This window comes from Mastigoproctus giganteus, chromosome 13 (genome assembly GCF_048544385.1).
Source record: "Mastigoproctus giganteus isolate SK-2022 chromosome 13, ASM4854438v1, whole genome shotgun sequence".
Taxonomy (NCBI): Eukaryota; Metazoa; Arthropoda; class Arachnida; order Uropygi; family Thelyphonidae; genus Mastigoproctus; species Mastigoproctus giganteus.
The window spans coordinates 138,069,966-138,088,360 of record NC_143587.1 but is presented as its reverse complement, the minus strand read 5'-3'; the positions used below and the strand labels follow the sequence as shown (position 1 = coordinate 138,088,360).

The 18,395-nt window shown below is 37.2% G+C and overlaps 1 protein-coding gene across 1 annotated transcript in view; it reads right to left on the bottom strand.

Moving 5' to 3' along the window:
• Positions 1-18,395, bottom strand: part of PIG-B (phosphatidylinositol glycan anchor biosynthesis class B) — a 106,185-nt gene that overhangs the window by 56,367 nt on the left and 31,423 nt on the right. Inside the window, exon 4 of the mRNA XM_090387368.1 lies at positions 9,024-9,250. Coding sequence (XP_090243494.1) covers positions 9,024-9,250 — 227 coding nt within the window. The remainder of the gene's footprint in view (positions 1-9,023; positions 9,251-18,395) is intronic.

Here is an 18,395-nt window from a genome sequence, read left to right as displayed (position 1 = left end):
ATGGATAAAGGGGTGGTTGAGGGGGAGAAGACAGAGAGTGGTAATCAATGGACATTGCTCATCATGGACTAATGTTATTAGTGGAGTCCCTCAGGGTTCAGTGTTGGGTCCATTATTGTTTTCTGTATTTATAAATAATAGTGATGATGGTATATCAAGCTTAATGTCCAAGTTTGCAGATGATACAAAAGTTGGCAGGGTTGTTGAGGACACTACTGATGCTATGCTGCTGCAACAGGATCTGGAAAAGTTGAACAGATGGGATGAGAGGTGGCAAATGAAGTTTAACATTGACAAATGTAAAGTACTACATATGGGAAACAGCAACCCCAGAGCAACGTATCAACTCTGTGGTACTACACTGACAGTGGTTTGTTATTTGTTATTTGGTTTTTAGGAGCATTAGCAACTAAGGCCATATTGCTCCGGTAATATGCAGTGGTCATTCCCTGACCTTTCCACATCCTCCGTATTTGGTGGTGACGGGATCGAACCCCAGTCTAATCAAGAAGCGTGTGCTACGCACTGCTGCTCCTTCCCACCTGGCTACGGAGGCGCCTACTGACAGTGGTAGAGAATGAAAGGGACCTGGGGGTGGTTGTGCAGGCAGATATGAAGTTCTCTGAGCAGTGCAGACGGGCTGCAAGAGTAGCTCATAGTGTATTGTCAATGATATATAGGAATTTTTCTAGCAGGGATAAGGAGGTGATTATTCCCTTGTATAAGGCAATGGTCAGGCCACATCTTGAGTACTGTATACAGGTCTGGAGGCCTCATTTCAAGAAGGATGTAGAGCTGCTGGAACGAGTACAGAGAAGGGCAACAAGTTTAGTGAATGGAACAAAGGGTTGCTCTTCTGAAGAAAGGCTTAAGTTTTGCAAATTACAGTGTCTGGAGACTAGGCACCGGTGAGGTGATCTGATAGAGGTGTATAAAGCCTTGAATGGTTTGAGCATGCTCAATGCTCATGGGATTTTTCCTCTTGCTCAGAATAATCACCTGAGAGGGCATAAATTCTAATTGAGGAAAGACGGATGTAGGATAGATGTGCGGACATTTGCCTTTAGCCAGCGGGTAGTTGGTTGGTGGAACAGATTTCCATCCCTTGTTGTGGAAGTTGATAGCCTAAATAAATTTAAGGCTGAGCTGGACAGGTATTTCGAACGAACAGAGGGGTGAAGTGGAAGTTTTTTTTTTTTTTTTTGGCTGATGCTGCATAAGCTTGCTTTCCTGCATCATATGCCTCTACTAGTGCTAGTGACAGATAAATGTCCTGTGTATATGATTGAAAATAAAACTGATGTTGTCTATACAGAAATTCAATTATCATATTCACAGGAAAGGCAATCAAATTTGTGAAATTACATTTAAAAAAAGTTCATAACATAAATAGTACACCTGGATATTTTTATACGTTCAACTGTTATATGTACAATGACTGCAAATAGAAAAATTATAAACTTTTTTTTTTTCCCAATAACAAATGTTATAATGTATAATGTTATTTGTCAATATAACTTTGAATTTGAAAGTATAATGTTATTTGTCAATAACATTATACTTTCACATAGCATTTTTTTTTATTATTTGCCAACTAGATAGTATGAATCAGAGCTGTAATACTCAATATGTTCTACGTTGATAATAATATTTGTAAATTAATAAGAGGAGTTTACCTCAATATAGTACGTGGAACACTTCCGTATGATACCCTCCAGAAATTAAAACGAAAAAATCGACAACTTACCGGTACATTAAAGTAAAATATAAATAATTAAATAATTAAAGTAAAATATAAATAATTAAATAATCAATTTAACACAATTCAAAACAATTAAAATTCAAATTAACGCAATTAAAAGAATCTAACGAAAATATTCAAAACGATTTTCCTTCCTGAAGCTGACAATGCTTTTCGACCGACTGTCATGATCACAGGAATGAAAATTACCGAATCAGGCTAAACCTGCAACTTAAATAGTGATTATATGTCTTCGCGCATGCGCGTAAAGGTCCACGCATCGGAGATCAAATATGGCCGCCGAACATTAACAGAATTCTCGTGTAATTTAATTTCAACGGTTTCTGCAATTAATAGTTGCGTATAATTACGTTGAACGTTAAGTATTTTGGCCTCGTTAAATAAAAAAGTATGTTTTTCATTAATGGCATGAAAGGCTAATTCTGACGCTGCTGAACGAGAAGCACGAACTGAGGCTTCGTGTTGATTTACACGAATATTAAGAGAAAACTGCGTCGAACCCTGGTAAGACGAGTCGCAATCACCGCAAGAAATGTTGTATACTAGATCATTAATTTGTGTTGCGAACGCGGAAAGAACCGAGCGATTGTTCAGTATAGTGTGTAACTTCCGTACAGGCCTAGCTATAATTTTAAATTCGGTATCTTTAAAGAATCTGTTAAGTTGTTTGTGCCACTGTTCAACATATGGGACAGAAATAAAGTATTTTTTGATATTACTATTGTTGATTGGTGTAGTATTTTTTATCCTATCCTTAGCTTGTACCCTAATTCGATTTATTGTGTTAATGGGATAACCCCTGTTCAAGAATCTGCTAGTTAATATTTGTATTTCTGAGTCCAAAGCAGAATCCGTCGTTGAATATTTATAGGCATTTAGAAATTGATTAAAGATAATCGACCTTTTGTAGGTGAACAGGTGGTAGCTATTATAATGAAGAAGCATATCGGTGTTTGTGGGTTTTCGATAGATGCTAAATTGTATTTTGTTCGAGTCACGGGTAAGCGTGAAATTTAGAAAGTTTAATGACTTAGTATCCGTATCTTCCCTTTCCAATGTAAATTTGAGTCTAGAATGAACATTATTAAACGAATGTAAAATGTCTTGGATAGTACTACTATCAGTAATAACTAGAACATCGTCTAAATACCTCCCATAGTATGTGATACGGGGACGAAAAGGTGTCAAATGTATCTGCTCAATCGTTGAGAGATAGATCTCTGACATTAAGCCACTCAGGCTCAAACCCATTGGTAATCCAAAAATTTGTTTGTACACCTTGTCTCGAAAGGTGATGTAGTTAGCCTCAGCTAATAGTTTAATTAAGTGAAAATTTTCCTTAATGGGCAGCTTTGTATAATTAATCGGTGTCGAGTTTTTATTTAACATATCCCAAATAATATCTAATGTGTATTCAACGTTTACTTTCGTATATAATGAGGTAACATCTAATGAGAATAAATTGTCATTGTCGCCGAGTCTACAGTCTTTAAGATTATTAAATAATGTATCGTAATTCTTAATCCCAAATTGTATAACCTGTCTAAAAGGTTTTATAATATTATATACATGTGTGGCTAAGGCTGAAAATGCCGAGTTCCTGTAGGAAACAATAGGTCGAATCGGAAATCCAGGCTTGTGTAATTTTACCTGACCAAAAAGTGCAGGAATATTGTATGTTCTGGACTTCAATTCCTTCAACTGAACCATAGTAATGTAGTCGTTTTTACGATATGTGGTTAACGTTTTATTGTATTGATTTACCAAATTGGTAAACAGTGCCGGGTCCACTTCACGATAAGTGGAGGTATCAGACACAACTGAATCTAACTTATTAATATAATCATGTTTATCTAGTATTACCACTGTATCTCCTTTATCTGCCCTCTGTATAATAATGTCCTCATTTTCTCGAAGTTCTCGTAAAGCTGAACTGTCATGTGTATTCAATTTAGGAAGTCGCGTTTCTTTTATGTTATTTACTACTTGGTTAACTTGTTGAATAAATACATCTTTTTGTGGAACACTACGAAGTCCAAATTCAATATCAATTACGCATTGTTTTTTTGGCAGCTTTCGAGGTGGTAAATTATAATTTAATCCTTTGGATAAGAGTGAAATCTGGTCCTGCGATAGTGTACACGAGGAAAGATTTGTAACCTGTTGATATGTTGGTTCATTGGATACTGGGTGAGGGGGTGTTCGTGAACTAGCCGACATATTCTGTGGTAGTGCGTTATGTGTCTGTGGGGGGGATGTCAGCCAACTCGTGTGAACTTGGTCGCAAGCTCGCGACAATGTGTTAGAATTCGCATGAACGTGTCTTGAACTATTCGATAATGTTTGCAACTTATTAACGTGTCTGTTTTTTATTTCTGAGGTTTGTGCTTCCCGTCGCAAATCTATGGAGGTCTTCAATACAGACCAATCGTTCGGATGTAGATAATTTTTTAATTTATCGCGAAGCTTCCTAACCTGGGAAAGGTATTTTTGTTTATCCGAATATCGAGATTTTAAGGCAAGCTTAACAATATTACGTGATGTCGCCAGTGATAGCTGTTTTATGCCTGAAATTTTTTGATTTAAATTCACCCTGGCAAACTTCGGAACGATGTTGTTTTGAAGGCAATATTTTAGGAAAGAAATATGATAATTTTGGGCCGAGTACCTTAGTGTAGATTTAATGTAATTTTGTACCAAGCCATTCAAAAAATCTCCCATAATTGTGTGTATCGATTGTATACTACTGGAGAGACAGGAAGTGAATGAAATAGTCAATAAGAGTTTGAAAATTAATTAGATAGTATGAATCAGAGCTGTAATACTCAATATGTTCTACGTTGATAATAATATTTGTAAATTAATAAGAGGAGTTTACCTCAATATAGTACGTGGAACACTTCCGTATGATACCCTCCAGAAATTAAAACGAAAAAATCGACAACTTACCGGTACATTAAAGTAAAATATAAATAATTAAATAATTAAAGTAAAATATAAATAATTAAATAATCAATTTAACACAATTCAAAACAATTAAAATTCAAATTAACGCAATTAAAAGAATCTAACGAAAATATTCAAAACGATTTTCCTTCCTGAAGCTGACAATGCTTTTCGACCGACTGTCGTGATCACAGGAATGAAAATTACCGAATCAGGCTAAACCTGCAACTTAAATAGTGATTATATGTCTTCGCGCATGCGCGTAAAGGTCCACGCATCGGAGATCAAATATGGCCGCCGAACATTAACAGAATTCTCGTGTAATTTAATTTCAACGGTTTCTGCAATTAATAGTCGCGTATAATTACGTTGAATAATTACGTCGTATAATTATCTACATCCGAACGATTGGTCTGTATTGAAGACCTCCATAGATTTGCGATGGGAAGCACAAGCCTCAGAAATAAAAAACAGACACGTTAATAAGTTGCAAACATTATCGAATAGTTCAAGACACGTTCGTGCGAATTCTAACACATTGTCGCGAGCTTGCGACCAAGTTCACACGAGTTGGGTGACATCCCCCCCCACAGACACATAACGCACTACCACAGAATATGTCGGCTAGTTCACGAACACCCCCTCACCCAGTATCCAACGAACCAACATATCAACAGGTTACAAATCTTTCCTCGTGTACACTATCGCAGGACCAGATTTCACTCTTATCCAAAGGATTAAATTATAATTTACCACCTCGAAAGCTGCCAAAAAAACAATGCGTAATTGATATTGAATTTGGACTTCGTAGTGTTCCACAAAAAGATGTATTTATTCAACAAGTTAACCAAGTAGTAAATAACATAAAAGAAACGCGACTTCCTAAATTGAATACACATGACAGTTCAGCTTTACGAGAACTTCGAGAAAATGAGGACATTATTATACAGAGGGCAGATAAAGGAGATACAGTGGTAATACTAGATAAACATGATTATATTAATAAGTTAGATTCAGTTGTGTCTGATACCTCCACTTATCGTGAAGTGGACCCGGCACTGTTTACCAATTTGGTAAATCAATACAATAAAACGTTAACCACATATCATAAAAACGACTACATTACTATGGTTCAGTTGAAGGAATTGAAGTCCAGAACATACAATATTCCTGCACTTTTTGGTCAGGTAAAATTACACAAGCCTGGATTTCCGATTCGACCTATTGTTTCCTACAGGAACTCGGCATTTTCAGCCTTAGCCACACATGTATATAATATTATAAAACCTTTTAGACAGGTTATACAATTTGGGATTAAGAATTACGATACATTATTTAATAATCTTAAAGACTGTAGACTCGGCGACAATGACAATTTATTTTCATTAGATGTTACCTCATTATATACGAATGTAAACGTTGAATACACATTAGATATTATTTGGGATATGTTAAATAAAAACTCGACACCGATTAATTATACAAAGCTGCCCATTAAGGAAATTTTTCACTTAATTAAACTATTAGCTGAGGCTAACTACATCACCTTTCGAGACAAGGTGTACAAACAAATTTTTGGATTACCAATGGGTTTGAGCCTGAGTGGCTTAATGTCAGAGATCTATCTCTCAACGATTGAGTAGATACATTTGACACCTTTTCGTCCCCGTATCACATACTATGGGAGGTATTTAGACGATGTTCTAGTTATTACTGATAGTAGTACTATCCAAGACATTTTACATTCGTTTAATAATGTTCATTCTAGACTCAAATTTACATTGGAAAGGGAAGATACGGATACTAAGTCATTAAACTTTCTAAATTTCACGCTTACCCGTGACTCGAACAAAATACAATTTAGCATCTATCGAAAACCCACAAACACCGATATGCTTCTTCATTATAATAGCTACCACCCGTTCACCTACAAAAGGTCGATTATCTTTAATCAATTTCTAAATGCCTATAAATATTCAACGACGGATTCTGCTTTGGACTCAGAAATACAAATATTAACTAGCAGATTCTTGAACAGGGGTTATCCCATTAACAGAATAAATCGAATTAGGGTACAAGCTAAGGATAGGATAAAAAATACTACACCAATCAACAATAGTAATATCAAAAAATACTTTATTTCTGTCCCATATGTTGAACAGTGGCACAAACAACTTAACAGATTCTTTAAAGATACCGAATTTAAAATTATAGCTAGGCCTATACGGAAGTTACACACTATACTGAACAATCGCTCGGTTCTTTCCGCGTTCGGAACACAAATTAATGATCTAGTATACATTTCTTGCGGTGATTGCGACTCGTCTTACCAGGGTTCGACGCGGTTTTCTCTTAATATTCGTGTAAATCAACACGAAGCCTCAGTTCGTGCTTCTCGTTCAGCAGCGTCAGAATTAGCCTTTCATGCCATTAACGAAAAACATACTTTTTTATTTAACGAGGCCAAAATACTTAACGTTCAACGTAATTATACGCGACTATTAATTGCAGAAACCGTTGAAATTAAATTACACGAGAATTCTGTTAATGTTCGGCGGCCATATTTGATCTCCGATGCGTGGACCTTTACGCGCATGCGCGAAGACATATAATCACTATTTAAGTTGCAGGTTTAGCCTGATTCGGTAATTTTCATTCCTGTGATCACGACAGTCGGTCGAAAAGCATTGTCAGCTTCAGGAAGGAAAATCGTTTTGAATATTTTCGTTAGATTCTTTTAATTGCGTTAATTTGAATTTTAATTGTTTTGAATTGTGTTAAATTGATTATTTAATTATTTATATTTTACTTTAATTATTTAATTATTTATATTTTACTTTAATGTACCGGTAAGTTGTCGATTTTTTCGTTTTAATTTCTGGAGGGTATCATACGGAAGTGTTCCACGTACTATATTGAAGTAAACTCCTCTTATTAATTTACAAATTATTTGCCAACATATGTTAGGCAGACTAATAACACTTCCAATTTTTATAAGTTACAACATGAACACTAATGAATATTTCATGCTGAAATTTTTATTATTTTTCTCTGTCCAATACTATAGTTTCTATAAAAATAAATTATTGCAGAATTTTTTTTTTCTGCTCAAATGCAAATAGAAGAGAGGTACTTTAATGACATTTCTGAAAATTTGTATTAAACAAATAACGAATAATCTAAAAGTCTGACATTCTCAACTCTCCTTTACAACAAAAATTAATGTCCTGATACAAACTAGCCTAACTGCTAACCAGGATGGACCAAATGCTTTAGAAAATTAATACGGTTGCAACAATACCCAATATGAGATAACACCTTTCCCACGCTGTTTAGTATTATTATAAACTATAATTCAATTATAAATTAAATTTCCCAAGCCATAACTCAATTTTAAATTATTTTCTGGCTTTCATAATTCACGAGAGCAGGAAACTAACTTTGTCCACATAGAAATGCACAGGAAGACCAAGTAACACTGACAGAATACCTCTGAAGAGTCTTTAGTATGAGACCTTGATGAACTCAGTCTTACTTTTTAAGTGCTGAGGTGCTTTTGTCTTGTGAGCAGGAGCAGAATCTCACTGGAATATCCATTTCCTACATTTGGGATTTTAAGTTAGAGAACGAATACGTGGGTATTCTCAGAAAAGCACCATGCAAGTCTAAACATGACTAGCCACTCTATTAGAGATTATAATTTCTTCCAACTAGGCTCAGTTATAGCCAAGTAATTGACATACCAGTACACAGATTACTTGGCTACAGCCATGCCTTATTTGCATTTCTGAAATTTTAACAATAATAAAGTCATAAAATTAAGCCTAAGTAAGAAAGTTACATGGGTGAGTGCCTAGGAATGATGAATATTCCTAAGGACCTCTGATTTCAACTGTAATCATAGCTACCAAGCTTAAATTGATTAAATTTGCAACTCACAAAAAAGGTACTGAACGTTAAAACTGAATCAGAAGATTTACTTTTGTTTAGGAAACATTTTTATTGCATTACAGTGACCATCATCCCTGTTGTTTTTTTTTTTTTTTTTTTTATTTTGGCGCATTAGCAAATAAGGCCATATTGCTCCAGGATATGCATTGGTCATTCCCTGACCTTTCCGCATCCTCCGTATCTGGTGGTGACGGGCTCGAACCCCGGTCTAATCAAGAAGTGTGTGCTACGCACTGCTGCTCCTTCCCACCTGGCTACAGAAGCGCCTAACCATCATTCCTAGGTACCTGTAGACATATTAATAAAAATTATTTCTGATTTTAATTTTAAGATTTTCTTAACTGCAAAAAGCACTATGACCTACTCTGAATGCTCCAACCATGGATAAAGATGCAGGCCAATGGATGTTAAAGAAGCTTCCACTGTATTGCTAATAGTTCTTGGGGCAGTGTAAAAGAGAAACCACGCAGTCAGAAGAGAAAATGCTGTCCATTTTGCTGCAGCCTTTCCATGTAGTTTCTCTGACAGTTTCCAAGTAAAATAATCACCAATTCCAGCAAATAGGGCCTGCAACACTCTTGGTACATGAATCTAAAGAAATACAATAAAAGTTATGCACACGTTTAGCTAATAATATAATTTCAAAAGAAAATTAATGAAACTAACATCACTGCTAATTAATACTAATTAAGCTACATTTAAAATCATTATTTTTGCTTCTTTTAGCTTTCCATATTACTTTCTAACTACAAAACAAACAGCATTTCCTTGTATTTTGAATTTTTTAATGAACTTAAATTATTGTTAACATAATGCATTTGCATCTTTATTCAATTGTGACTTATTAGCATTAGTAGAGGCACATGATGCAAGAAAGAAAGCTTATGCAGCATCAGCCAAAAAGAAAAAAAAAACTACTCCCATTTCATCCCTCTGTTCATTCCAAGTAACTGTCCAGTTCAGCCTTAAATTTATTTAGGCTATCAACTTCCATAACAAAGGATGGAAGTCTGTTCCACCAACCAACCACCCGCTGGCTAAAGGCGAACTTCCACACATCTATCCTACATATGTCTTTCCTCAATTTGAATTTATGCCCTCTCAAATGATTATTCTGAGCAAGAGAAAGAATTCCATCAGCATTGAGCATGCTCAAACCATTCAAGGCTTTATACACCTCAATCAGATCACCTCGCGGGTGCCTGGTCTCCAGACACAATAATCTGCAAAATGTAAGCCTTTCTTCATAAGAGCAACTCTTTGTTCCATTCACTAATCTTGTTGCCCTTCTCTGTACTCATTCCAACAGCTCTATATCCTTCTTAAAATGAGGCCTCCATATCCTGAAAAAGGCCTCTGAGGTCGGGAAAACTCATATCTAGGAAATAAACTCATACACCGACCATTGGACAAAATTTTACTGTAACTAAAATTTTTACAAAAATAATATAAAATCAAAGACAAATTATTTACAATAAACTAATGATTGTATATTGCGGAATACTAAAAACTGTAATAAAAGATCATTTACAATAAAATAAGCTAAAATATAAAATTAAAAGCGCTAAAAACCTGGAGCTTTCGAGAGCGTCAGCTCTCTTCTTCAACAGTAATATGACTTCCTGCAACATCTCCTTAAATAGCAGGTTCACGGTACCTCCACACATGGTATTCCGCTTCTGGTTCTGACCATGTGCCAATCGGCACATGGTCAGAACCAGAAGCGGAAATGTCTCGGGTACGTTGCAAAGAAAATCGTTCATCCGAACTTAATACAATTGTTTCAAAAATAGGATGAATACGCATGCCTCTATCTCTATTCATGGTATTCTTACTGGATGAACCAATCCGTAAACCCTCGAGCCATTTACGCTCCCAGTATCCGTGTGCACGATCCAAAATAATACCGTCCTCCGGGGAGATTTGATGCTGCTTCTCCCAAAAATGTTCGGCCACGGCAGACTTACTGTAATCAGCGGTTCTTATGGCATTTAAATGTTCCCCCAGACGATCCCTAAGCCGTCATTTTGTTTCCCCCACATAACACTCCCCACAATCCGGGCATTCTATTCTATAAATAACTCCGCTACTGAGATCTTTTGGTATACGGTCTTTGACCTGAGACACAGCGGTGCACAGCCTCCGCCCAGGAAGCTGTACACAGCGTGTCTTATAACCCCGTAAAATTCTTGCCAGATGCTCAGTAAGGCCCGGATAGTAGGGGATGTATGCGGTGGCTACTGGGATGAACGACTCCCTACGCTCGGACACCCCTCTACTATATCTATCCAGGATCCTCTGGGGGTATCCGCACTTTCTAAGTTCTGCTGTGACACAATTAATTTCTTTCTCTTTATCCTCAGAAGTGGTACAGTGTGATCTTACTCTGTCAAATAAAGCTTTTGCTACACTATTCTTGTATTGTCCAGCTTGTGCTGAATTATAGTGGGTGTATTGACCTCTACACATGGGTTTTTTAAAAACTGACGTCTTAAGCCTAGAACCCACCCTAGAGACCAATACATCCAAAAACGACAGAGTACCGCCCGTTTCCACCTCTGAGGTGAATTGTATAAATTGGGAGAAGCTATTAAGCCAGCAAACGGCATCATCCTTCCTCCCCTTCTGGACCAGGGCAAAGATATCATCAACGTATCTTCTCCAATTCCTGATAGGAAACGAACAACCACTAAAAACCCTACTTTCCAACTCCTCCATGGCCAAGTTGGCCACGGTGGCACTAATGGGTGAACCCATGGCCGTACCGCAAACCTGCTTATACATAGTTCCTTGAAATAACATGGTAGTGCTAGCTAGACATAATTCTACCCCGGTACAAATATCTTCCACACCGAGCAGTGATCTATTACCAAGTGAGGCATCCCTGGTCAATGCCATTTTTACACAATATACTGCATGATTAATAGGAATACATGTAAATAAAGATACAACATCAAAAGAGATCATGCTCTCATCATCATTTATAGTCAAATTCCCCACAAAATTCACAAACTCTCTACTGTCCTTAACAACATACTCGAACTGCCCCACTATGGGTGCAATTAATTTGGCCAAGTACCCTGATAGTGCATAGGAAGGACTCCCTATAAATGAAACTATAGGTCTCAAGGGTAATTCTGCCTTTGCCCTGGTCCAGAAGGGGAGGGAGGATGATGCCGTCTGCTGGCTTAATAGCTTCTCCCAATTTATACAATTCACCTCAGAGGTGGAAACGGGCGGTACTCTGTTGTTTTTGGATGTATTGGTCTCTAGAGTGGGTTCTAGGCTTAAGACGTCAGTTTTTAAAAAACCCATGTGTAGAGGTCAATACACCCACTATAATTCAGCACAAGCTGGACAATACAAGAATAGTGTAGCAAAAGCTTTATTCAACAGAGTAAGATCACACTGTACCACTTCTGAGGATAAAGAGAAAGAAATTAATTGTGTCACGGCAGAACTTAGAAAGTGCGGATAACCCCAGAGGATCCTGGATAGATATAGTAGAGGGGTGTCCGAGCGTAGGGAGTCGTTCTTCCCGGTAGCCACCGCATACATCCCCTACTATCCGGGCCTTACTGAGCATCTGGCAAGAATTTTACGGGGTTATAAGACACGCTGTGTACAGCTTCCTGGGCGGAGGCTGTGCACCGCTGTGTCTCAGGTCAAAGACCGTATACCAAAAGATCTCAGTAGTGGAGTTATTTATAGAATAGAATGCCCGGATTGTGGGGAGTGTTATGTGGCGGAAACAAAACGACAGCTTAGGGATCGTCTGGGGGAACATTTAAATGCCATAAGAACCGCTGATTACGGTAAGTCTGCCGTGGCTGAACATTTTTGGGAGAAGCAGCATCAAATCTCCCCGGAGGACGCTATTATTTTGGATCGTGCACACGGATACTGGGAGCGTAAATGGCTTGAGGGTTTACGGATTGGTTCATCCAGTAAGAATACCATGAATAGAGATAGATGCATGCGTATTCATCCTATTTTTGAAACAATTGTATTAAGTTCGGATGAACGATTTTCTTTGCAAAGTACCAGAGACATTTCCGGTTCTGACCATGTGCCGATTGAACCACGTGGAGAAATACCACGTGTGGAGGTACCGTGAACCTGCTATTTAAGGAGATGTTGCAGGAAGTCATATTACTGTTGAAGAAGAGAGCTGACGCTCTCGAAAGCTCCAGGTTTTTAGCGCTTTTAATTTTATATTTTAGCTTATTTTATTGTAAACGATCTTTTATTACAGTTTTTAGTATTCCGCAATATACAATCATTAGTTTATCGTAAATAATTTGTCTTTGATTTTATATTATTTTCGTAAAAATTTTAGTTACAGTAAAATTTTGTCCAATGGTCGGTGTATGAGTTTATTTCCTAGAAATAAGGCCTCCAGACCTGTATACAGTACTCAAGGTGTGGCCTGACCATTGCCTTATATAAAGGGATAATCACCTCCTTATCCCTGCTAGAAAGATTCCTGTATGTCATTGACAAGACACTATGAGCTACTCTTGCAGACCGTCTGCACTACTCAGAAAACTTCACACCTGCACAATTACCCCCAGGTCCTTTTCCTTCTCTATCATTCTCAGTGTAGTACCACAGAGTTGATATATCACTCTGGGGTTGCTGCTTCCCATATGTAGTACTTTACATTTGTCAATGTTAAACTTCATTTGCCACCTCTCAGCCCATCTGCTCAACTTTTCTAGATCCTGTTGCAGCAGTATACTGTATTAGTGTCCTTAACAACCCTGCCAACCTTTGTATCGTCTGCAAACTTGGACATTAAGCTTGATATACCATCATCGATATCATTTATAAATACAGAAAACAACAATGGACCCAATACTGAACCCTGAGGGACTCCACTAATAACATTAGTCCACAATGAGCAGTGTTCACTGATTACCACTCTGTCTTCTCCCACTCAACCATCCCTTTATCCATAGCAGCAATTTGCCTCCAATGCCACACTTCTCCAATTTGTGCAGCAGTCTTCCATGTGCAACAGTATCAAAAGCCTTTCTAAGATCCAAATATATGATATCAAAGTTATTCCCTGCATCCAGTTCCTTTGTGACCACATCATAGTATCCAATCAAACTGGTCAGGCAAGACTTTCCCTTAACAAAACCATGCTGTGTCCGAGCTATAACTGAAGTCTTGTCTAGATGATCCTGCAGTGCTTCTTTAACCAGTGCCTCCATTAATTTTCCTGGAACAGAAGTTAAACTGACAGGTCTATAATTACTTGTGTTGCCCTTTGATCCTCCTTTGTGAATTGGGGTCACATTTGCACATCTCCAATCCATGGGTACCTCCCCTGAGTCCAAAGAAGCTCTCATAATTATGGCTAAGGGTTTGCTTACTTCCTTTGCTGCCTCCTTTAATATAACTGGATAGATCCCATCCACCCCGGGTGCCTTTTTTATGTTTATCTTCAACAATTTCTCCTCCACTTTCCTCTCAGTTATTACAAAACCATCCAGCTCCCTGCCAGAGTTTAACTCACCTCTGGCATACCCCTCCCTGAATAACTCTTCATGGGTAAATGTAGATGCAAAATACTCATTTAGTTTGTTAGCCACCTGAGCAGGATCATCAACAGTTGAAAAATCGATATCCAGTGGACCAATCTGATTCATCCCTTTCCTTCTAGAATTTATATAGGTAAAGAACTCTTTGTTTTTCTTTGCATCCTTTGCCAAGGATTTTTCATAATCTGCCTTTGGCTGCCTAATCTCAGAGTCAAATAAGCCTTCAGAATGAAATACGAGTTGAAAATTTCTTTTATACATGCACAAGTTCGTAATCTATTACTTTATCAAGCCATGCCATAAATATTGCTAAACTAGTAAACACATGCAAATAAGATATGATTTGACAATAATGCAAACTATAAGCCTCGACTGTAAGTGCATACAAAAGGAAAGTGCATACATTAAACAGAGAACATGAAGTGGAACAGAAAAGAGAACTATATTTCTAACTGCATTTCACTACATAAAATTAGCACGACACCAGCATGGTGACATTTTTAGAATGTTGCTTTTGTTGCTCAGCTGTCGTCAGTTTTATTTACTGGAATATTAACCATTATAAGAATGTCCAAGAATCACATGGTTGTGCAAAGCTAGTCATCCACTTATGCTCTAGACTACAAAGATTGTCAAAGATGCAAGTATCAGAATGTGACAACAAAAGGTAATGGCCAGAGAGAGACCTAGAATATGTCCAGCTGATAAAATCAGACCTAAGGCTTGTTACAGAAACAAAACCACGCACTGACCACATCCCTAAAGGAAATTCAACAAACAAGTGAAACAACAGTTTCACTGTTGTTTCGGTGCACAAAACTCATGCATCACAACACTTTTTTTCAGATGGGAAAAACATCCCTATGAAAAAACAATTTAATAAACAAAAAGATAAAGTTTGTATTCACACGTTTCAGGAAGTTATTCAAATCATCCCTAAAGTGAAAAGAGGCACCCTGGCTCAGTTACAGTTTAATGGAAAATCTCTTACAATGGTTTCATTTTTTGTTAAGAGTATTGAGGGAAGAGTGCAAATCATACCAATAAGACATCCTTGAGAGGATGATGAAACTCCTGAATTAGATTATGTTTTATGAGAAGCAATAGATATTCCAGTGAGATTCTGCTTCTGCTCACAAGGCAAAATCACCTCAGCACTTAAAAAGTAAGACTCAGTTCATCAATGTCTCCTCAGGAAGTTAAGCTTTAAATCCATTAGATTAAGGAGTATGACCTATAATGTATGTATGTATGTATGTATGTATGTATAGTATCATATGTAAGGTGGCTCCCAAACGCTAGTTCAATTCCACTGTGGTACACTGATGTTACAAAAACTCTGCAGAAAGGCCAGAAATGTGTGTAATGCTATGTTTGTGCCGTGTATGTGTTCGTTATGTTGTTTAGTTGTTTCTGGCCACTTTGCTATCAGGAAGCAACAAGCACCAGGCAGGTGCATCTACACTGCAAGGAGGCGGGCCACAATTGAGTGCATCCCACAGCAAACCTTGAGTGTCACGTATTGAATGCTCAAACCATTCAAAATATGAGCAAATAAAATAAAATAAAACAGTAAATTAATAAAAATCAAAATTCATTTCTTCTAATTCTCACTTTTTTATGTTCAGAGGTGAAAGAGAAAAATAACAGTTTTCACTTTTTTTAACACAGAAAGTGATCTTTCACAAGTCACTTTGCTAATGGAAAATGTTTTAAAATTTTTAAGCACAGTTGAAGTAAAGTTAATTACAGTTCACTAACTTGTCACTACTTAAACTAAACACTAATTTATAAATTATTTCAATTTTATCCTGTATGCAAGCTGCAACAATGAATATAGCTTGAATGAGCTTATATTTCCATAAAGAGGTGGTCTAAATTCATGCTATAATGCATGCTACTTTCATTTCAATTCTAGTCCTCATGAAAATTCACAACACAAATAGAGGTAACCTCCACTTAATGTGAAGGATGTATACCTGGCAACTCAGGGTTAAGTAAAAATTCACATTCAATAAATGCTATTTTTTTTTTTTTTTTTTTAATTGTGGGAAATTTCAATTAATATATCTCACAACATTTTATAAAATGACAAAAAGCTCTATATATTGTATACATATTTTGTACAATCACATAAGTATCTTAAAAATACGTAAACACTTATGAGGCTACATAATACAGGTAAAATGACATCTGTGACAAAAAGTGAATCCCAGGACAACTTCACTGTTTACTTTTTTCACTTATGCAAAATCTACCTGTAGTACTCAAATAAGTGATCACAACTTTGCTTTAACACACTTGATCGTGCAAAGCCACAGTCATTTGATAGATGGAACAGGACCAGGGTATGTCTGCCAGGAGCAAAAGTTGATAACATTGTAGAGCAGATATCATCTTTTAAGAGCACAAAAGGTGATATTGTTGTATGTGTTGGCACTAATGATATTAAGAGTAGGAGACCGATGGAATTAGTTAACACAAGTACAGGTCAATGTTGAAAAAAAGTCATGAGTTAGGGTTGAATTTGAAAGTGTCTGCAATTCTGCCCAGACACGATAGGAGGGAGTATATGATGAGAGCCTTGTCAATCAATTCGGCCTTGGAGAGATTGGGCACGGCTCAAGGGGTAGAATTTTTCTCAGCCTGGTCTGTGCTTGTTAACAGGAGAGACTGTTTCTACAGGAATGGGATACACTTAAATAGAAAGAGTGCAAGAATATTTGTTGATGCTATCGAGGCAGTGTTAGGTGAGCCGGAAAACTGCTAGTTTGGGGGAATTCACAGACTAAAAGATTAACGGTAGCTGCAGGCAGAAGCAAAATTGATTCTTGCACTGCTTCTATTGTAATGAGCAGCAGCATAGAGAGCAAGTTGCTAGGGATTTCAAGAAATGCTGGGAGTCATCATGGAACAAGTAAATACATGGGTTGTGTTAAGGTAACTAAGAGTAAGAACAAGTGCATGTACACTTGCAAGTATACCAATGCTAGAAGTATAGTAAATAAAACTGATGAATTTGAAGTGCTGACCAAGACATCAAAGGCAGATATTGTTCGGATATCAGAGATGATGTCGCACACAGATATAAGAAATGCAGAAATGTAATTTCAGAAGTACAATGTGTACAGGAAGGATTGACAGGATAGGAAAGATAGACAGGATAGGCAAGTAGGGGTTATGCTATTAATTAAGAAACACATAAAATCCAAGAAAGTACAGCCACTCAACATGGCTGGACTGTGCAGTGTCGAGTCAGCTTGGTGGGACATAAGCACTGGGAAAGAAAAATTAAGAGTAGGAGTGTGTTATAGGCTTAATGACTCTGATGAATATAATAAACAACTGTACAGAGAAATAGAGTGGGCAGTAAATCAGAGTGTCTTATAATGGGGGATTTTAATTTCCCAGATATTGATTGGAATTTGTGGGTTGGTCACTCACACACACTAGCAAAGCTTTAGTGGATTTATTGGATGATTGTTTTCTACAGCAGCATGTTCTGAAGGCAACTAGAGGGAGTAATACCCTTGATCTGATTATCAGTAGAGATTCTTCATTCATTATGAATCTGCAGATAAAGTAACCACTAGGTGGCAGTGATCAGTGTGCTGAAGTGGGATTTACTGAAAGAGGTAACTACCTTCAGGGGTAAAGGGAAGGGTTTTGCCTTCTTAAAGGTGACTACGGTGGACTGAGACAGTATTTAAATTCTATAACATGGTACCAACTGATGATGTTACCAACAGCAAATTCAAAATGGGAAGCATTCAAAGAAAATAATCTTGGAAGTTACTAGGATTTTCATACCAACTATTGTTCAAGATTTAGAAATATTGTTCAAGATTTAGTCCTAAATGGTTGTCAGATGAACTAATTAGACATGTGGCAAAGAAGAAATATGCATGGCATGCATATAAATTAACAGGTGACACAAAAGCCTATGATAGATATAAGCTGGTTTGTAACCAAGTCACAAAGGAGGTTAGGCAGGCGAAGGCAGATTACGAGAAATCTCTGGCAAGGGATGCAAAGAAAAACAGCAAAGAGTTCTTTACTTATGTAAATTCTAGAAGGAAGGGGATGAATCAGATTGGTCCACTTGATATCGATGGGCCAACTGTTGATGAGCCTGCTCAGGCAGCTAATAAACTAAATGAATATTTTGCATTGACATTCACACATGA